Source organism: Colletotrichum paranaense, assembly GCF_030867605.1.
Source record: "Colletotrichum paranaense strain IMI 384185 chromosome Unknown Scaffold_8.1, whole genome shotgun sequence".
Lineage (NCBI taxonomy): Eukaryota > Fungi > Ascomycota > Sordariomycetes > Glomerellales > Glomerellaceae > Colletotrichum > Colletotrichum paranaense.
The window spans coordinates 2618352-2633863 of NW_026848966.1; the positions used below are offsets into that span (position 1 = coordinate 2618352).

At 54.0% G+C, this 15512-nt stretch overlaps 6 protein-coding genes across 6 annotated transcripts; 4 read left to right on the top strand and 2 right to left on the bottom strand.

Moving 5' to 3' along the window:
• Positions 1-701: 701 nt before the first annotated feature.
• Positions 702-2233, top strand: CPAR01_10683 (major facilitator superfamily transporter; the record flags this gene model as incomplete). Its single annotated transcript, XM_060494943.1, has 4 exons — positions 702-885; positions 943-976; positions 1041-1623; positions 1682-2233. 4 exons carry the CDS (start codon positions 702-704, stop codon positions 2231-2233), a joined length of 1353 nt encoding a protein of 450 aa, XP_060347125.1.
• A 1827-nt stretch (positions 2234-4060) lies between these two features.
• CPAR01_10684 (tyrosinase central domain-containing protein) lies at positions 4061-5596 on the top strand (the record flags this gene model as incomplete). Its single annotated transcript, XM_060494944.1, has 6 exons — positions 4061-4284; positions 4344-4506; positions 4567-4642; positions 4703-5179; positions 5242-5357; positions 5441-5596. 6 exons carry the CDS (start codon positions 4061-4063, stop codon positions 5594-5596), a joined length of 1212 nt encoding a protein of 403 aa, XP_060347126.1.
• A 1102-nt stretch (positions 5597-6698) lies between these two features.
• On the top strand, positions 6699-9011 carry CPAR01_10685 (carboxylesterase; the record flags this gene model as incomplete). Its single annotated transcript, XM_060494945.1, has 4 exons — positions 6699-6932; positions 6992-7241; positions 7316-7425; positions 7482-9011. 4 exons carry the CDS (start codon positions 6699-6701, stop codon positions 9009-9011), a joined length of 2124 nt encoding a protein of 707 aa, XP_060347127.1.
• Positions 9012-9137: 126 nt separating this feature from the next.
• CPAR01_10686 (aminotransferase class I and II) lies at positions 9138-10642 on the bottom strand (the record flags this gene model as incomplete). The annotated part of the gene is made up of 2 exons (XM_060494946.1): positions 9138-9667; positions 9727-10642. The coding sequence occupies 2 exons, from the start codon at positions 10640-10642 to the stop codon at positions 9138-9140; spliced, it is 1446 nt and encodes a 481-aa protein (XP_060347128.1).
• A 726-nt stretch (positions 10643-11368) lies between these two features.
• On the top strand, positions 11369-14016 carry CPAR01_10687 (onanonoxo-7-onima-8-eninoihtemlysoneda; the record flags this gene model as incomplete). The annotated part of the gene is made up of 4 exons (XM_060494947.1): positions 11369-11556; positions 11690-11786; positions 11841-13165; positions 13227-14016. The coding sequence occupies 4 exons, from the start codon at positions 11369-11371 to the stop codon at positions 14014-14016; spliced, it is 2400 nt and encodes a 799-aa protein (XP_060347129.1).
• Positions 14017-14279: 263 nt separating this feature from the next.
• Positions 14280-15439, bottom strand: CPAR01_10688 (uncharacterized protein; the record flags this gene model as incomplete). Its single annotated transcript, XM_060494948.1, has 5 exons — positions 14280-14342; positions 14469-14488; positions 14545-14966; positions 15046-15202; positions 15259-15439. 5 exons carry the CDS (start codon positions 15437-15439, stop codon positions 14280-14282), a joined length of 843 nt encoding a protein of 280 aa, XP_060347130.1.
• Between the last annotated feature and the right edge of the window lie 73 nt (positions 15440-15512).

Here is a 15512-nt window from a genome sequence, read left to right on the forward strand (position 1 = left end):
TTGCATCATGCAATGATAAACATCGGAAACCTGAACCGACTCTAATCAGATCCGTGAGAATAGATGTAGTATAGGATTAAGGCTCGTACGAAGTTGCGAAACTGTTGTCCAACTAACAGCCAAAGGACAACCAATTCTACTAGTTCGGAAGAGATCGCGGGGAACGGGAGGATCCCCGGTACTTCCGCCGCATTTCCGACAGAGTTGGCTCAATATCCTGGCAACTCATCGGCATCCTGGTTGGCTCGCCGTGCGGTTCCGGTCCAAAGGGCGTCAAAGGGCGTGTGAAATTTGCTGCTTAGATTGAATATGTTAATCACCGAGCGATCCCAATTGTAGTTGTTCATGACTAATTCTCAAGTTTCAACTTCTTACTGCCGCCTCTAAGTAATAGTTTCGCGGGGCGCTGCTATTCATTTACCCTTACCACACACACCGCCTAACCTCGGCAAAGACTGAGTGACGAACTAGGGACTTTTGCCCATGAGTCAAAGGAGAAAAGGGATTTTAGTTCTAAGCGCGAAAGCGCGAGGAAACTGGTTCAAACAGAGTCTTTAAGCTGCGCGCTCCCCGCCATGACTAGCATACGGGAATGAAAAACCGCTTATTCCCAGGACACAACACACACGATCAATGTCCATCCAGGTCTATGACGCCACCCTCTCGACATCAGAACGCATGTCGCCCAACAACAGACTGTGATGATGGATAGCAGCATAGAAAAGGAGACGAGGTCCGACTCGTCGCGGAATGAAGGTGGTCTGGTAGGAGAAGAGACGCACCGGACAGGGAGCCGCGTCGGGCGCGTGCTGAGCCGCATCGCGTCAGCGCCCACTGCGGATCCCGGGCCGCCGCCTGACGGGGGATACAATGCTTGGATGGCCGGTGAGAACGAGATGCTGCCTTTGCTGAAGGAGTGGAGCTGACGGGCGGTTATTATAGTACTGAGCGCGCATTTCATCTTTATGGATACATGGTGAGTGAGACAACAGCGCAACAGGACCTTGAAGATGAAGTGGTTGACATGGCGGGCAATGTAGGGGCTTCGTCAACTCTTTCGGCGTCTTTCAGACATATTACGTCCAGCAGCTGAAGAGACCACCGTCAGACATTTCATGGATCGGATCCTTCCAAGTCTTCCTGCTCTTCTTCATCGGCGCATTCTCAGGCCGTTTCACTGATGCAGGGTACTTTCGCCATCTCTACTTCTCCGGCTGCTTCCTCATCCTGCTCGGCATCTTCGCGACGTCGTGGTGCACGCAGTACTGGCAGATTTTCCTCTCGCACGGCGTCTGCGTAGGGCTGGGCTTCGGTCTGGTGTTTTGCCCATCCCTAGCGACGCTATCGACTTACTTTGACAAGAGAAGGGCCATCGCCATCGGCATGGCGGCTGTAGGAAGCGCGTCAGGCGGCTTGGTGTTCCCGAGTACGGTTCGACAGTTGCTGCCGCAGGTTGGGTTTCCATGGGCTATGCGCACGCTTGGCTTCATACAGCTTGCGACACTGACAGTTGGGTTCATCTTTCTGAAGCCGCGCATACCGCCGCGCAAAGCGAGCAAGATGGTGGACTTGGCGTCGTTCAAGGAACTGGAGTATACATTCTATACTGCCGGGGGGTTCTTTGTAAGTTCATCTTCCGCCTGTTGAAACTGAACGTCACCGCTGACTTGAATGTGTCCAGTCCTTCATGGGGGTGTACTTTGCCTTTTATTACCTGGCCTCTTTCAGTCGAGACGAGCTCGACTTCTCGTACACGGACTCGCTAAATCTCCTACTGGTTCTGAACGGCATCGGCTTCATCGGGCGTCTAGGCCCAAATTTCCTCGCCGACAAGATCGGCACAATCACAGTCTTCACACCAATGGCTCTGATCTCTGGGCTACTAACCTACTGCTGGATCGCTGTGAAGTCCCCATCGGGACTCTATGTCTGGACCATTTTCTTCGGCATCGCGGGTAACGCCATCCAGGCCCTCTTCCCGGCTGGCGTCAGCGCCTTGACGACGGACCCTAGCAAGCAAGGGACGCGCATCGGGATGGTCTTCACTATTGTTGCGTTTGCGGTGCTCACCGGCAATCCAATCGCCGGTGCCATCATCTCTGCTACCGGCGGCCGATACCTCGGCGCCCAGGCTTTTGCTGGCAGCTGCTTGATGTTGGGAACATTCTTCTTAACCTTGGCGCGAATAGTCAAGACGAAGAAGATTGGCAAAGGCTGGTTTGTCAAGGTTTGAGCCTCCTCATTGGTAACGGTGGAAGGAAGAAGGAGGAACCTGTACAATTTTATATAAAGCTGAGTGTATATATTCAGTCATCAAATTACGTACTCGTATGCTGGCAAAGATTCTTACACAATTCAAATCGTATCAGTCACGACGGCTGTTTCTTCGCTAGAACGCAACAGACCGAACCCGAGAGAGGGCGCGGCTGACTGATTCCAATTTCCTGAGCTAGCTTTCACTTTATAAGCCAATCTGAAAAACAATCTCTAATAGAGTTGCATTGCAAGCTGACATTACCTTGCGATTCAGCGACACGTGATAGAATGCTTAGTCGACTTGGCAGGGGCTCAAAAGAAGTGACCCTTTCCGTTTAGGAAACCAGTTAATTGGGCAGCGTTTGGCTCGTCACTTTGACAGGCGTAGATAATACTACATAGTCGTCTTGAGTTGGAGTAGGCGCCGTGGTGCCGGTAGCCGCGTTCCCGGCAAGAACAAGGTTCAAGGCCCCGATAGCATTCTTGATAAACATCACGCCACTGTCAATTTGAGACTGAACGAATATTTTAGGAAGGTTACATATAGTGACCAAGCAATAATTAGCCGCTTGGGTCGTGCGGGTGTCAGCTAAACTGCACGTGGCTCACAGGATCGCACGCAAGGTTCGAGATGCTTAGAGAACGATTAGTAGGCTAGATGTAAAGTGTATCGTCACCACGAAGTTGTAAAGAGCAGGATCGTCATCATGGTGCATTTTGGTAAGCTTTGTTCCTCACTTGGAAAGATGCCCTGCGCAGCTAGACCACACACTTTCGGAGGAATTTCAGCATGTTTATTGCTTCATCTGAATCATTTCAACAACTGCCGAGGCCGGATCCGCCCAAGCTTGATGGATTTGTTGAAATCTGACTCGCCAGAGCTCCACCCCGCCATGGTGGACGGACACCGATACCAACAACACCCATGAGCGAGAACAGCGCATTTCTTGATTCAAATAAAACGGGAGCCGGACAGATTCTAGTACCTGCTATGTAAGTGGTGCCCGTGGTGATCAAGATCCACGTGCCCGGAGCCGATTATCTGTTTGTGGAGAGAGCATCGTCCACCATGGTCACGTAGCCCAGTTTTGTCATTGCTGACACGACGCCACAGAGGAAGGGATGTTGTCGACTCTTTAGTCTTCTCGCACCCAGTGCGTGGGCCGAAATGTGGCAATGCTAAATTTAACTTTAATGTTGATAGCCGATATAGATTAAAGGTCCCATCTCTATTCCAACCCCGATTGGCCACGCCAACATCTTGGCTCTAGAGCTGCCCCGTTTGGAACAACGGCGCTCTGGAAGCCTGTAAAGGCGGGTGTCATGCAACGTGGGTGCGTGGTTCGGACCAACTTTTTTGATGGATATTCGTTCCTGTTTGAGAAGTAAGAACCTAGCGAATAGTTCACCCGATCCCATTGCATCCCATCTACTTGGAACTGCAGAAGCTTGGTAAGGGTGTATTCTATGGATCTTGTTGCCGGCCTCGACCAATATGCTACACACGATAGCCTCCCTCAAAGATGGATAAACGGCCCTAACCGAGAACAACAATCCTTGAGAATATCGGCTCCGATGGGCAATCTAGAAAAGGGAAACCTACTCTCTCCGAGTCTCCACGGCAGCCTGCCGCCTTTAAATATTCTCCTTCTGCCCTACATGTTCAGTAAACATATAATCTATGATGGCCGGCTTCAAGTTCCGCGGAAGGATCTAGTTTCTCAAAAAAGCTTAAGGATTGTGGTATCGAACGCTGTTCATCCGGTTAAAGTTGCTTTTACAGTAACATCCAGTAACAGACGTCATGGCCGTCCTTAAGCACTGCGTCTGGCTCCTCTTTGCCGCCGGCAACGCTGCCCTTACCTCTGCCAAGACCAAAACCCACAACTTTACGCAGACGGCGATCGACAACGGCGATGCCCTTACCCAGCTCTCAGCGCAGGCTCTCGAGGCCTCAAAGGCGCTGAACCAGCGGATGGGTATCAACTCGACCTGCACGCCCGACAAGCTGCGCGTACGGAAAGAATGGTGAGTTATGTACGATGACCCCGTTCTTCGATCACAGCGTGCTGATATTGGGTCTTCAGGAGAACAATTCCTGCCGAAGAGCGCAAGGCGTACGTCGCTGCGGTCAAGTGCCTTCAGTCATCCCCTAATCTGTTGAACGCCACGGAGCTTCCGTCTGCAAAGTCATTATACGACGACTTTGTTCTGACCCATCTCAACCAGACTGGAATGATTCACATTACGGTATGTCAAGACGGGTACTACTCGGAAATTCAATGGGGCTGACTGAGTGGGACTATCCAGGCGAACTTCCTCCTTTGGCACAGATATTTCACATGGACATACGAGGAAAACCTCCGCAACGTTTGCGGCTACACTGGTTAGCACTTCTCGATTCATCCACAGGGTTAAAACTCCAATCTAATTGCCCGCGTAACAGGAACCTTCCCCTACTGGGAATGGGGTTTCGACGTTGAAGACCCAGCTAAGTCGCCCGTCTTCGACGGCTCGGAGACCTCCATGGGAAGCAACGGCGCAGCCATCGAGCACGAGGGCATGCACCTCCTCCAGAGCTTCACCAACACCACCATCATCCTCGAGCCCGGCTCGGGCGGCGGCTGCGTCGAGACCGGACCCTTCTCCGATATGGTCGTCCACGTCGGGCCCCGGCTGCTGTGGCAGTACGGCACCACGACGCCGCTGACCGTCGATAAGCCGACCGATGACCACCCTCGCTGCTTGAAGCGTGACCTCAACAAGCACATTGCTGCCCGATACTCTTCGCTGCGCAATACCACCGAGTTGATCCTCGGTAACGACAACATTGAGTGGTTCCAGGCGGTTATGCAGGGTGATGACAGGTATACGCCCGGCAGCGAGGTCGGCATTCACGGAGGAGGCCACTACACGATAGGAGGTAAGTTTTTAAAAGACTTTTGCGCACATCTTGGCTTCGACGGCAACTGACTTTGCGTATAGGCGACCCCGGCGCGGATCCCTTCATTTCTCCCGGCGAGCCCGCCTTCTTCCTGCACCACGCTCAAATCGACCGCGTCTACTGGATTTGGCAGATGCTTGACTTTGCCAACAGACAGGTATGTCGGAACCCCCATGAAAGAAGCTTTGAAGTCTTACTTGCATCCTAATTGAGGAAATACTAACAATTGCTTTTCTGAAGGATATCTTTGGCACCAGGACATTGCAAAACAACCCGCCGAGCGCGAACGCCACTTTGGATGATCTAATTGACATTGCTCCCATTGGCGGATCGGCCAAGCTCAGAGACCTGATGAACACTGTCGGAGGATCTCCGTTCTGCTATGTCTACGAGTAAAAAGCGAGTTTGCTGTATGAACAATCACCTCCCAAACAACTTACATCTCTATATCATCTTCTATTGTACATAATTCAGCTGTAAATAGCACCCCTGTACAACTACCTGGTCATGTTGAATACACAGACTACAGTCTTGTTACACCAAGTGTCATTGATACTGCCATGCTGATAGATTGGATGGTTCACGCCGAACGGCCGGTTGGTGCCGAAAGATCGGAATGGCACACCCAACGGATAGCGACTACGACCTCGGCCGTCGCAATTGCAACCTATGTGGATAGAAGATTGCGGTGTCATGGATTCATGTATAACTTACCAGGCAGTCGGCAAGGCAAATGATACGACGTTTCCTAAAGCGGTCTAGGAGAACATGCAGAGTCAAGAGTGGCTGACATGATGAGAGAAAAGCATCTCGTCTTATTCGATCCCACTGAAACCGTCTGCCAAGGAGCGTTCATCTTATGAATCTTGTCATCCTAAAGAGTATGCATCTAAGCAGCATGGATGATGCAATGGCGTGAAAAGGGGAAACAGGGTATTGTTGCGACGAAAAACTCTAAACGTGCGGATGATACCCCGGCCGCGGAGGATGACCGCGGCAGTTTAAAGGGTGCTGTTAGACTTGCCATGGTGAAGGGGGGTGCTTTCTTCTGCCCTCGGCTACGGAGAATGAGAACCCTGCCTGGGGATCATATGTCCATCTTGAAATCTTTCCTCCGAATAGAGTTCGTCGTTCTGGAACACGACATTCGCGACAAGGTCGCTTCAAAGACCCGGTTCTGAAACCCCCGCACCCAAACTCCAAACCTGCGGACAGTCCGGAGAAGCTTTCAAAAGCCCTCGAAGCTGGCAAGCCGGGTGCAGAGGATGGCCCTCGAGTCAACAAAATACTCCGGTCTGTTTCGGTTTCGGGGCTGTCAGTCTGGTCTGGTCTAATTCAAGCTCAGTCCCAATGACCCTATAACAGATGACAAGACCGCTCAGTCTCTTTCTTCGGATGATGGTCGAATTCTCTCCTTGGCTGTGATTAGTTATTGGTGATGATTGTGTTTAGTCTGTTCCTATTATCATTTTAATCTAAGTCTGTCACTTCTGTAATAATGCCTTCCCTAACCAAACCCCTCGTTTCTCTTCTCTCGGCCGCAATCATCGGCCAGGTCCAGGCGGTTGACCCGCTTGTAGACCTCGGCTACACCAAACTCCAAGGAGTCGCGGAGCAGGGCGGTGCGACTCGCTGGCTGGGCGTCCGGTTTGCTGCGCCGCCGGTGGGCCAGCTCCGGTTCGCGGCACCGGTTGATCCCCCGAACACGACTGATGTTGTCGATGCTTCGAATGTAAAGACGTCTTTCCAAGGTGTGGGATAGCGGCTTTGATTTGCTAACGATTCTGCCAGTTCCGCCCGATATGTCTAGCCCGAAGTGCCTCCGACTTCACCATGAAGCCGAACAAGCGCTTCACGACGGACGAAGACTGTCTCTATGTCAACATCTTTGCGCCATCGAACGCGACACCGGAGTCCAAGTTGCCAGTCATGTACTTCATCCAAGGCGGCGGGTTTCAGTCTCTTTCCAACGCCAACTTCAACGGCAGCGATCTGGCCAGGTTCGGGAACATGCTAGTCGTTCAGGTGAACTACAGAGTTGGTATGTGATTGAACAATGATACATGTCGCACCGCATCATGAAGTCGCAGAGAAGGGGCTAAATATTCACTACAGGGCCCTATGGTTTCTTGCAGAGCAAGGAGGTGGAGGCTGGCGCGAGTATGAACAACGGCCTCAAGGACCAAATCCAAGGGCTGAAATGGCTGAAGCAACATGCCGCTGCTGTGAGCTTTCTTCCAACCTTCTCTCCTACCGCCCCTTTGCTGACTGACCTCTCAAGTTCGGAGGAAATCCCGATCAGATGGTAGCTGTAGGTGACTCTGCCGGCGCAACCTCAGTAGCCATGCTTCTCGCGGCCTTTGGTGACAATGACCCGGGTCTGATCAAGGGAGCCATTATGGAATCCGTCTCCGTCGCTACCGTCCGCACCTTCGAGCAAGGCCAGGAACAGTACAACTGCCTGACTAACGCCACCGGCTGCAACAAGCAAGCTGACTCCCTCGCCTGTCTCCGCGGCCTCAACGCGACGGCCCTGCAGACGGAGGACTGCCAGTTCAACCCCAACCTCGACGGCGACCTCGTCAAGGCGCCGACGCTGCAACACTTCGCCGAGGGGAAATATCTCAAGGTCCCCACCATCGCGGGAACCTGCACCGACGAGGGGACCAAGAACGTGCCCCAAAAGACCGATACCGTCGAGGAGGCCTTCAAGAACATGAACAACCAGGCCACGCAGTCCCTTAGCAACGCCTCCCTCGCCCTCCTCAAGGAAACCTATCTCGACAAGCCGCAGCCAGTCTTTCCCAACTCAGGGAAACTCTGGCGCCAGCTCGCGACCGCCCACGGCGACTACAGAGCGCACTGCATCACCAAGATTTTCCAGGACGCCATGGCCCGCGACGGTGTCACGACTTTCAACTACCGCTATGGGCCCCTCGACGACGAGCAAGAGGCCCAGGGCTTCGGCGCCTACCACACCGTCGAGCTCAACGGCGTCTTTGGTCCCAACAACACGGACGGCGCCCCGCCAAAGAGCTACTCGACTACCAATGCGCCCATCGTGCCACTGACGCAGGCCTACTGGGCCAGCTTCGTCCGCAGCCTCGACCCCAACGCCGCGAAGATCCAGGCGGGTATGCCGGTGTGGGCGGCGTGGACCGTCGACGGGAAGCAGAGGCTGCTGTTCCAGAACAATACGGGAACGATGGAGGGCATGCCCGCCGCGCAGCAGAATAACTGCGCCATGTTGGCGCCCATGATTCCCTTCATCGAGACGCCTGCGTCGGATGCGCAGAAGGCGTCTGTGAATTTGCAAAAGGTGTCCGGAGCTACGGCGCCGCCGGCTGGGCAGCCTGCCAAGGCTCCAGCTGCTGGTAGTGGTGCCGGTATGAACATGGGCGAGTCCATGTCTGGCAAGCAGATGGAGATGGAGTCAGAGCATGGGAACAAACGCAATGGCACTAAGCACGGCGGAGGAGAGGGTGGCGGCAAAGGTGGTGGTAAGGACAAAGGCAAAGGGAAGGGCATGGGACATAAGAACGGCACGAGTCCTGATGCCCCGAAGCATGGTGGAGGAGAAGGAGGTGGCAAGGGCGGCGGTAAGGGACGCAAGAACGAGACAATGCCAACGCCCGGAGGAGGCGGGGGTAAGGGAGGAGGCAGAGGAGGTATGGGAGGCAGAAACGGGACCAACTCTACTCCTCCTAGTGCACCTCCTCGGGTTGGTTCTGCTTCCAGCATGGGGTACGGAATCACTGGAGTGCTGTCAGCTATGGTGGTGGTATGTCTCGGGCAGTTCCTTTTGGCTTAAGCTTGCAGAAGCAAAGTCGAGATATGTCCGTCCTTGGAGAGAAAATTATCAATGTTACAGTTTTCAATGCCCAGAGCTGTGCTTTTGACTCGACACTGATATCTATGCCTGACCCTCAAATGTATTCTAAAGCCGCGACTTTGGCGGTCCAGGTTGTCCTACCAGGGCATTGTCAAAGAATTGCCCTTGATGCGTCGGTTGAGCAACCAGCCAACCCTCAATGGCAGATACCAAACCTTCCACCTCATCGACAGAGTTTCCGGCATGGAGGCAGATCCTCACACGCTCGCTTCCCACCGGGACAGTAGGCGCAACAATCGGCCTCAGCATGAATCCTCGCCTCTGGCAGTGCTGTGCCAGGCCCCGAGGATCCGATGTGAAGAGCGGTATGATGGGCGATCTCGGCTTCCCAGGTGCCAGGTGCATCAGGTTTCTATCAGGCCGGTGACGTTCCAGCATCATTAGCAAAAGTTCGTTTGTCTGGCTGATGAGGGACCAGAGATGGCGAAGGAGTGGTTCAGAGTGCCCGTTTGCGATGAAGTCGTACGCCGTCTTGATACTTGCCAGAGACGTGAAGGGCATGGCGGTGGTGTAGATGAGACTCCGGGCGTAGTTGATGAGGTATAACCGAGTGATGTGGGAGCATAAGATGATTGCTGTTTCAGAGTAAGCTTTAAGCAGAGGAAGAACCCGGGCTGTAAGATATTGAACATACCCCCTGAGCAACTCATCGCCTTGCCGAACGTGTGTACTCGAGCCCACACCCGATCCTCAAGACCAAGCTGACAAACGAGCCCTCGCCCTCTTGATCCAAGAAGCCCCGTCGAATGCGCCTCGTCAACAATAATCAGGCCGTTGCCGCGGGGAAGCAGCCGTTCAACACACTCAACCACTTTCTTGAGCGGCGCCACGTCCCCATCCATGCTGTAAATCCCCTCAACAGCAATAAAGACGCGTTTCCGTCCCTCGCGTACCAGACGGCCTTCCTCGCCATCGGTTAACCTAGACAAAACCTCACTCAAGGTCTGTGGCCACTGCTGCTGGGCTTCGGCGGGATCTACCGTGTTGTGCGCAAAAGCAATCTTCTTCTCCGCTCGGCTCAGCTTCATGCCATCGTGGACACTGGCATGGATGAGCTCGTCATAGACGATGATGTCGCCCGGTTGAGGGGCGCAGCTGAAGAGCCCGACATTGGCGTCAAAGCCCGAGTTGAAGAGCAGGCCGGCCGGGCCGCGGTGGAAGGCGGCAATGTCTCTCTCGAGGGATTCTGCAAGAGACACGTTGCCGTCTAGTAAGCGTGAACCACCGGAGCCCAGGAGAGATGCTCCGTGAGTTTGGCTTTTGCCATTGCCATTGCCGTTGCCATTAAGCTTAGTAGTGGCACTGCCAGCTCCAGCATCAATCGTCCGGGATGGGGACGGTGACTGTGACGTGGACGGCTCGAGGTGGGCCTTGATCCGGGACAGGTACCGAGCCTGAACTTCGGGGTGGGTCGACAGAGAGAGGTAGGCGTTGGATGAAAAGTCGGCGCTGCCGGCCGGAACGAGGGTCAGCCGCCGGAGCTGGCTCTTTGACTCCCGGCGGGCCAGGAGCGCCGCATAGACCTTGTCCAGACGGTCGCTCGCCGGCATAGTTGAGATGAGCTTGGTTGTCGGATACTTGCCGAGAGACTTTCCAATGAGAGTCGTTGGATGTATCTACGGAGTAATAGTTGAAGGAGGGAACCACATCAAACCTCGGCACTGGGACCGTGGAGTATGGAGCTGTCTGCGGTCCGGCGTACGGCGTAGAGAAACAAACGACTTCTCAACGAGTGAATTTCAAACCCCTGGCCCTGGCCCTGAAGATCTCTCTCAAAGTCCCGCATAGCCGAAAAGCGACGCGAGATGCAAGATCCATGCAAGGACGAACCCGCCCCTGGCCGCGCGCCGAGCCACCGATGGCACAGTTGAGTAAAGCTCAAAAAACCCGCCGTTGAAAAAAAAAAAAAAAAAAAAAGGATAACACTAACACCAACAGAAGCTCAACAACTTTGGCCTTTGATAGCCGCTTGGCCCCAGTTTCTCGGCACAACAAATCCCGCAGCGCTAGAACAGGTACGGTAGTATTACGGATACTTTACCCCGCCTGTTCTAACTTCTGTGTCCTCTTCGGTCATTCTTCCAGCTCCCTTGTAAACCTGGGGTGTTAGTAATAGGCATTGTGACTCGTTGGGTCTCTATTTGGGGGTGCATGCTCTGACAGCAAGTGAGCAAACAGCCAGTTACGTTTCAAAGAAACCAACCAATTGCTCTTTTGTCTTCGCTCTTGAAGTTTTCATTCCACATGGGAGCTTGAACCAGCTCCAAAAGACCTCAATGGCACCCGTCGGCGCTCTGCTCTGGCGTTCGCTCAGGACATACCAGATCTATGGCGCCAACACCGATGTCGGCAAGACGGTCTTCGCCTCGGCCCTTTGCAACGCGGCCCGCAACTTCTGGCCGCAGGACAAGACGGCTTTCTTGAAACCCGTTTCTACGGGTCCGGCCACCGAAGCCGACGATAGGTGTACGCTGCCGTCAACTCCACTATCGTTATGATCTCTTACTCATAAGCTAACACAAGAGAAAACAGAAACACGAACTCCTTCGGATTTAATTCCGCTCTTTGGCCTTGCTAATCCTGCTTCCCTTCCCCAGTCATATCTCAAGGTTTGCACCTGGCATCGCGAGGAAAACGCTGTTTCAGTTTGAGATTCCAGCAAGTCCCCATCTGGCCGCTGCAGCCTCGGACCAGGTAAGCTACCAATCTTCGCATTCTTTGTCACCATACTAATCAATTCACTGAAAGCCGACCCCGTCAGACAATGAAGTACTAAAAGGTATCTACAATTACTCATCCAGCCGAGCGGTCGATGGGCCGGGCTGGCTCTTCATCGAAACCGCCGGTGGTGTCCACTCCCCGGCTCCATCCGGCACCCCGCAGGCCGACCTCTACGCCCCGCTCCGAGCTCCGGTCATCTTCATCGGCGACGCCAAACTCGGCGGTATCTCCCAAACCATTTCGGCCTTTGAGTCCCTCAAGCTCCGAGGCTATGATGTCGAAAGCATTTTACTCTTCCGAGATGGGTACTACCAGAACGACACCTACTTGGCCGACTACTTCCGCCGCGGACACGGCATCCCCGTCACCGCTGTAGAACAGCCGCCCACTCGTGCCAAAGATGAGCAGGCGGACGCAGCAGCAATGTCTCGTTACTACACCGAATTGTCGTCTAGCACAGCCATCAAAGACACCTTGGACCACTTACACGCCCGCCACCTCGCCCGCATCGCCCGTCTGGAAACCATGTCTCGCGACGCGCATGATATCATTTGGTACCCCTTCACACAACACAAGGGCCTGACACCGGACAAGATCACGGCAATTGACTCGGCCCACGGCGACAACTTTCAAGCCCTCATCCCCCAGAGCCAACAACAACCCGGTGACCAAGCCCTTCTGCAGCCATCCTTTGACGGATCCTCATCCTGGTGGACGCAGGGTCTAGGCCACGCCAACCCGAAACTCACCCTCGCAGCCTCCTACGCCGCCGGCCGCTACGGACACGTAATGTTCGCTTCCGCCGTCCATGAGCCCGCCTTGGCCCTTGCCCAGACGCTGCTTCAGGGCCTGCGGAATCCCCGCCTCTCCCGCGTCTTCTACTCGGACAACGGCAGCACGGGCATGGAAGTCGCCGTCAAGATGGGCCTCCGCGCCGCGCGGGTGCGTTACGGCTGGAAAGCCAGCGACAAGCTCGAGATCCTGGGCCTCAGGGGCAGCTACCACGGCGACACCATGGGCGCGATGGACTCTACGGAGCCGTCTGTGTTCAACGAGAAGGTGGAGTGGTATGACGGCAAAGGGTTCTGGTTCGAGTACCCCTCCGTCATGTGCAAGGACGGCAAGTGGCAGGTCCGGGTTCCTGGTGTCCTAAAGGAGGAGCTGGGTGCTGGGCAGGAGTTTGAGAGCTTATCTGCGGTGTTTGATGTCGACGGTAGGGAGAGGGCGGGACAGGCGCAGGCGTACGAGGAGTACATCGTTAGCGTCTTGCGTCGTCTCCAGGACCAGGGGCGCAAATTTGGTGCTTTGGTTATGGAGCCCGTTATTCTTGGAGCGGGAGGCATGATTATGGCGTGAGTACAGACAACGCTTTGTATGACCAAGCACTTCTTGCTAACTAATTTCCAAACGCAGCGATCCTCTTTTCCAGAGCACTTTCGTCAAGGTCGTCCGACAGCACCCCGAGTTCTTCGGAACGGCAACGCAGTCTCCTTCAACGGCAGACGAGAACACCTGGACCGGCCTCCCAGTAGTCTTTGACGAAGTTTTCACAGGTCTCACCCGTCTGGGCCGCTTCTCCGCCGCGTCATTCCTCGGCGTCGACCCGGACGTCGTTTGCAACGCCAAGCTGCTCACGGGCGGCCTGGTACCCCTTTGCACCACATCAGCTTCCGACAGCATCTTCCGAGCCTTTGAGAGCGACGAGAAGAGCGACGCGTTGCTCCATGGTCACAGCTATACCGCGCATGCGGTTGGATGTCAAGTTGCCCTCGAATCGCTGCGAGAGCTCCAGAGAATTGACCGCGACGGGGAGTGGAACTGGGCCAAGACGAACGGGTGGGGAGCTTCAGTGACGGCAGGCGCTACCCAGGTAGACTCTGGCAGCTCTGCTGAGGCCTGGTCTGTCTGGTCCCAGTCTTTTGTTGACTGGGTTTCGAAGCAGGCTGATCGGGTAGATGGTGTATGGGCCCTGGGTTCTGTTCTTGCTATTCATTTACAGGATAGTGAGGGTGCTGGGTACTCGAGCAATGCGGCCGCGAACCTTCAAAGTGCCCTGCTTCAAGGGGAGCATGGCGCCGAGGGTGGAAGATGGAACGTCCATAGCAGAGTTCTTGGAAATGTACTCTATGTGATGACGAGTCAGACGACGAAGCAGGAGGATATCGAGAGGTTGGAGAGTTTGTTGCGGAAGTCCCTTCTCTGAATACAGAGATGTACTATGAATGAGGTAGATGTGTAACTTACAACACTAAAAGTGTGGCAACAGCCCTGGGACCATCTGAAGCAGCTTGTTTCTTGATCTAGTGACTTGGTATTACAGGCGCAGGCACCTCATGTCTGCTTCCATCATGTCCTCCTTGATACGAAGTATCTAGAGACGTATAATCTTGTCTTTGCAATACCTCCCTAGAGCTTGTATGCAATGGTGTCCCACCAGGATGCACCAGTTGCCCCATCCCCGAGTATTTAGACGCCGTCATTGGCGGACTTGGTGTACTTCTCCCTTTCCACGGTCCACAAGTACAGCATCTAAGTCTATTGTTAGAGAAATATGGACCACCGCTGTTTGTACGAAGGTTGTTTGAGAAAAGGCACTTACATAACACTAACGACGAAGAGGAGACCGACACATCCGCAGCCGACGCTTACACCTACCCGCTGCTCATTTGTAAGATCTTGGGCTGTCAGTACACATTTTGATACGAGGCACGCTGGTAGAAAGTAGTATTACCTTGCATTATGCCGCTTCCGGGTGGCGGTGCTGGCGGCTTGTCCGATGTAGACGGGGTTGCTTCTGGAGGTGGGCTGTATGACGGAGGAGATGTTTCGGTTGTAAAATCAGTGGTCGGAGGACTATCTGGAGATGTACCTGAAGTCTTGGTGGGTGGGAAGATAGTAGTGATCAGCGAAGAGAGTGTCGACGGAGCGCCGGTTGGCCGTGAGGTATGGCTGACAGCAGAGGAAGTGAAAGACGCAGTAAAGGACGCCTCCGTCGAAGGCAATAGACTAGAGGTTGTCCGTGAGGTTCCCTGAGTGCGTGTTGATGTCCGTGTGGGGTCTAGTTGCGCCGTCGTCGGTGATGTGGCACAAGAGAAGGCCGTCTGCTTGCCTCCAGGCCAGGTGAGTGTTGCGCAGAAACTGTCTGTTCCCGTGCTATAGAGATCATATTAGAAGAGCTCTGTGCATCACATTGGCCTTTACATATTCATAAGAAGTGGATGTAGCAACTCACCATATCAAAGTACCTGAGTTCGCTGGTGTGGGCTTCTGCGGCCCAGGAAAGCATATAGTGTAGATTGAACAGCTCTGGCCTTTCTCATCGCAGCATCCGATGAAGCCGTCTTTGTCGGTCCTGCAAGAGCCGTTGTTTGGGCATGCGAGTGGCTTGTCTGAATGAAAGTCAGCAGCGTGACCCCAAACATCCAATTGTATAATATCTACTTACTCGCAACATAGCCGCAGATGTTCGGGTCTCGTAATTGCCTGCCGAGAATAGCGCCGGATTGAATCGCGGTGGCAGTCATTGTCATGTTTGCCTTGTTGATATTTACTGTCACAAGACGAGGTACCTGAGCAGCACAGGCGAACCAGGCGAAGAAGAGGCCAGTCAAGAAAAGAATGATCATCGTGGAATCGAGAGGGGAGTACAGAAGTGTGTGTAAAGTTCATCTGCTTTGGAAATCCTGAAGTGCATCTGCA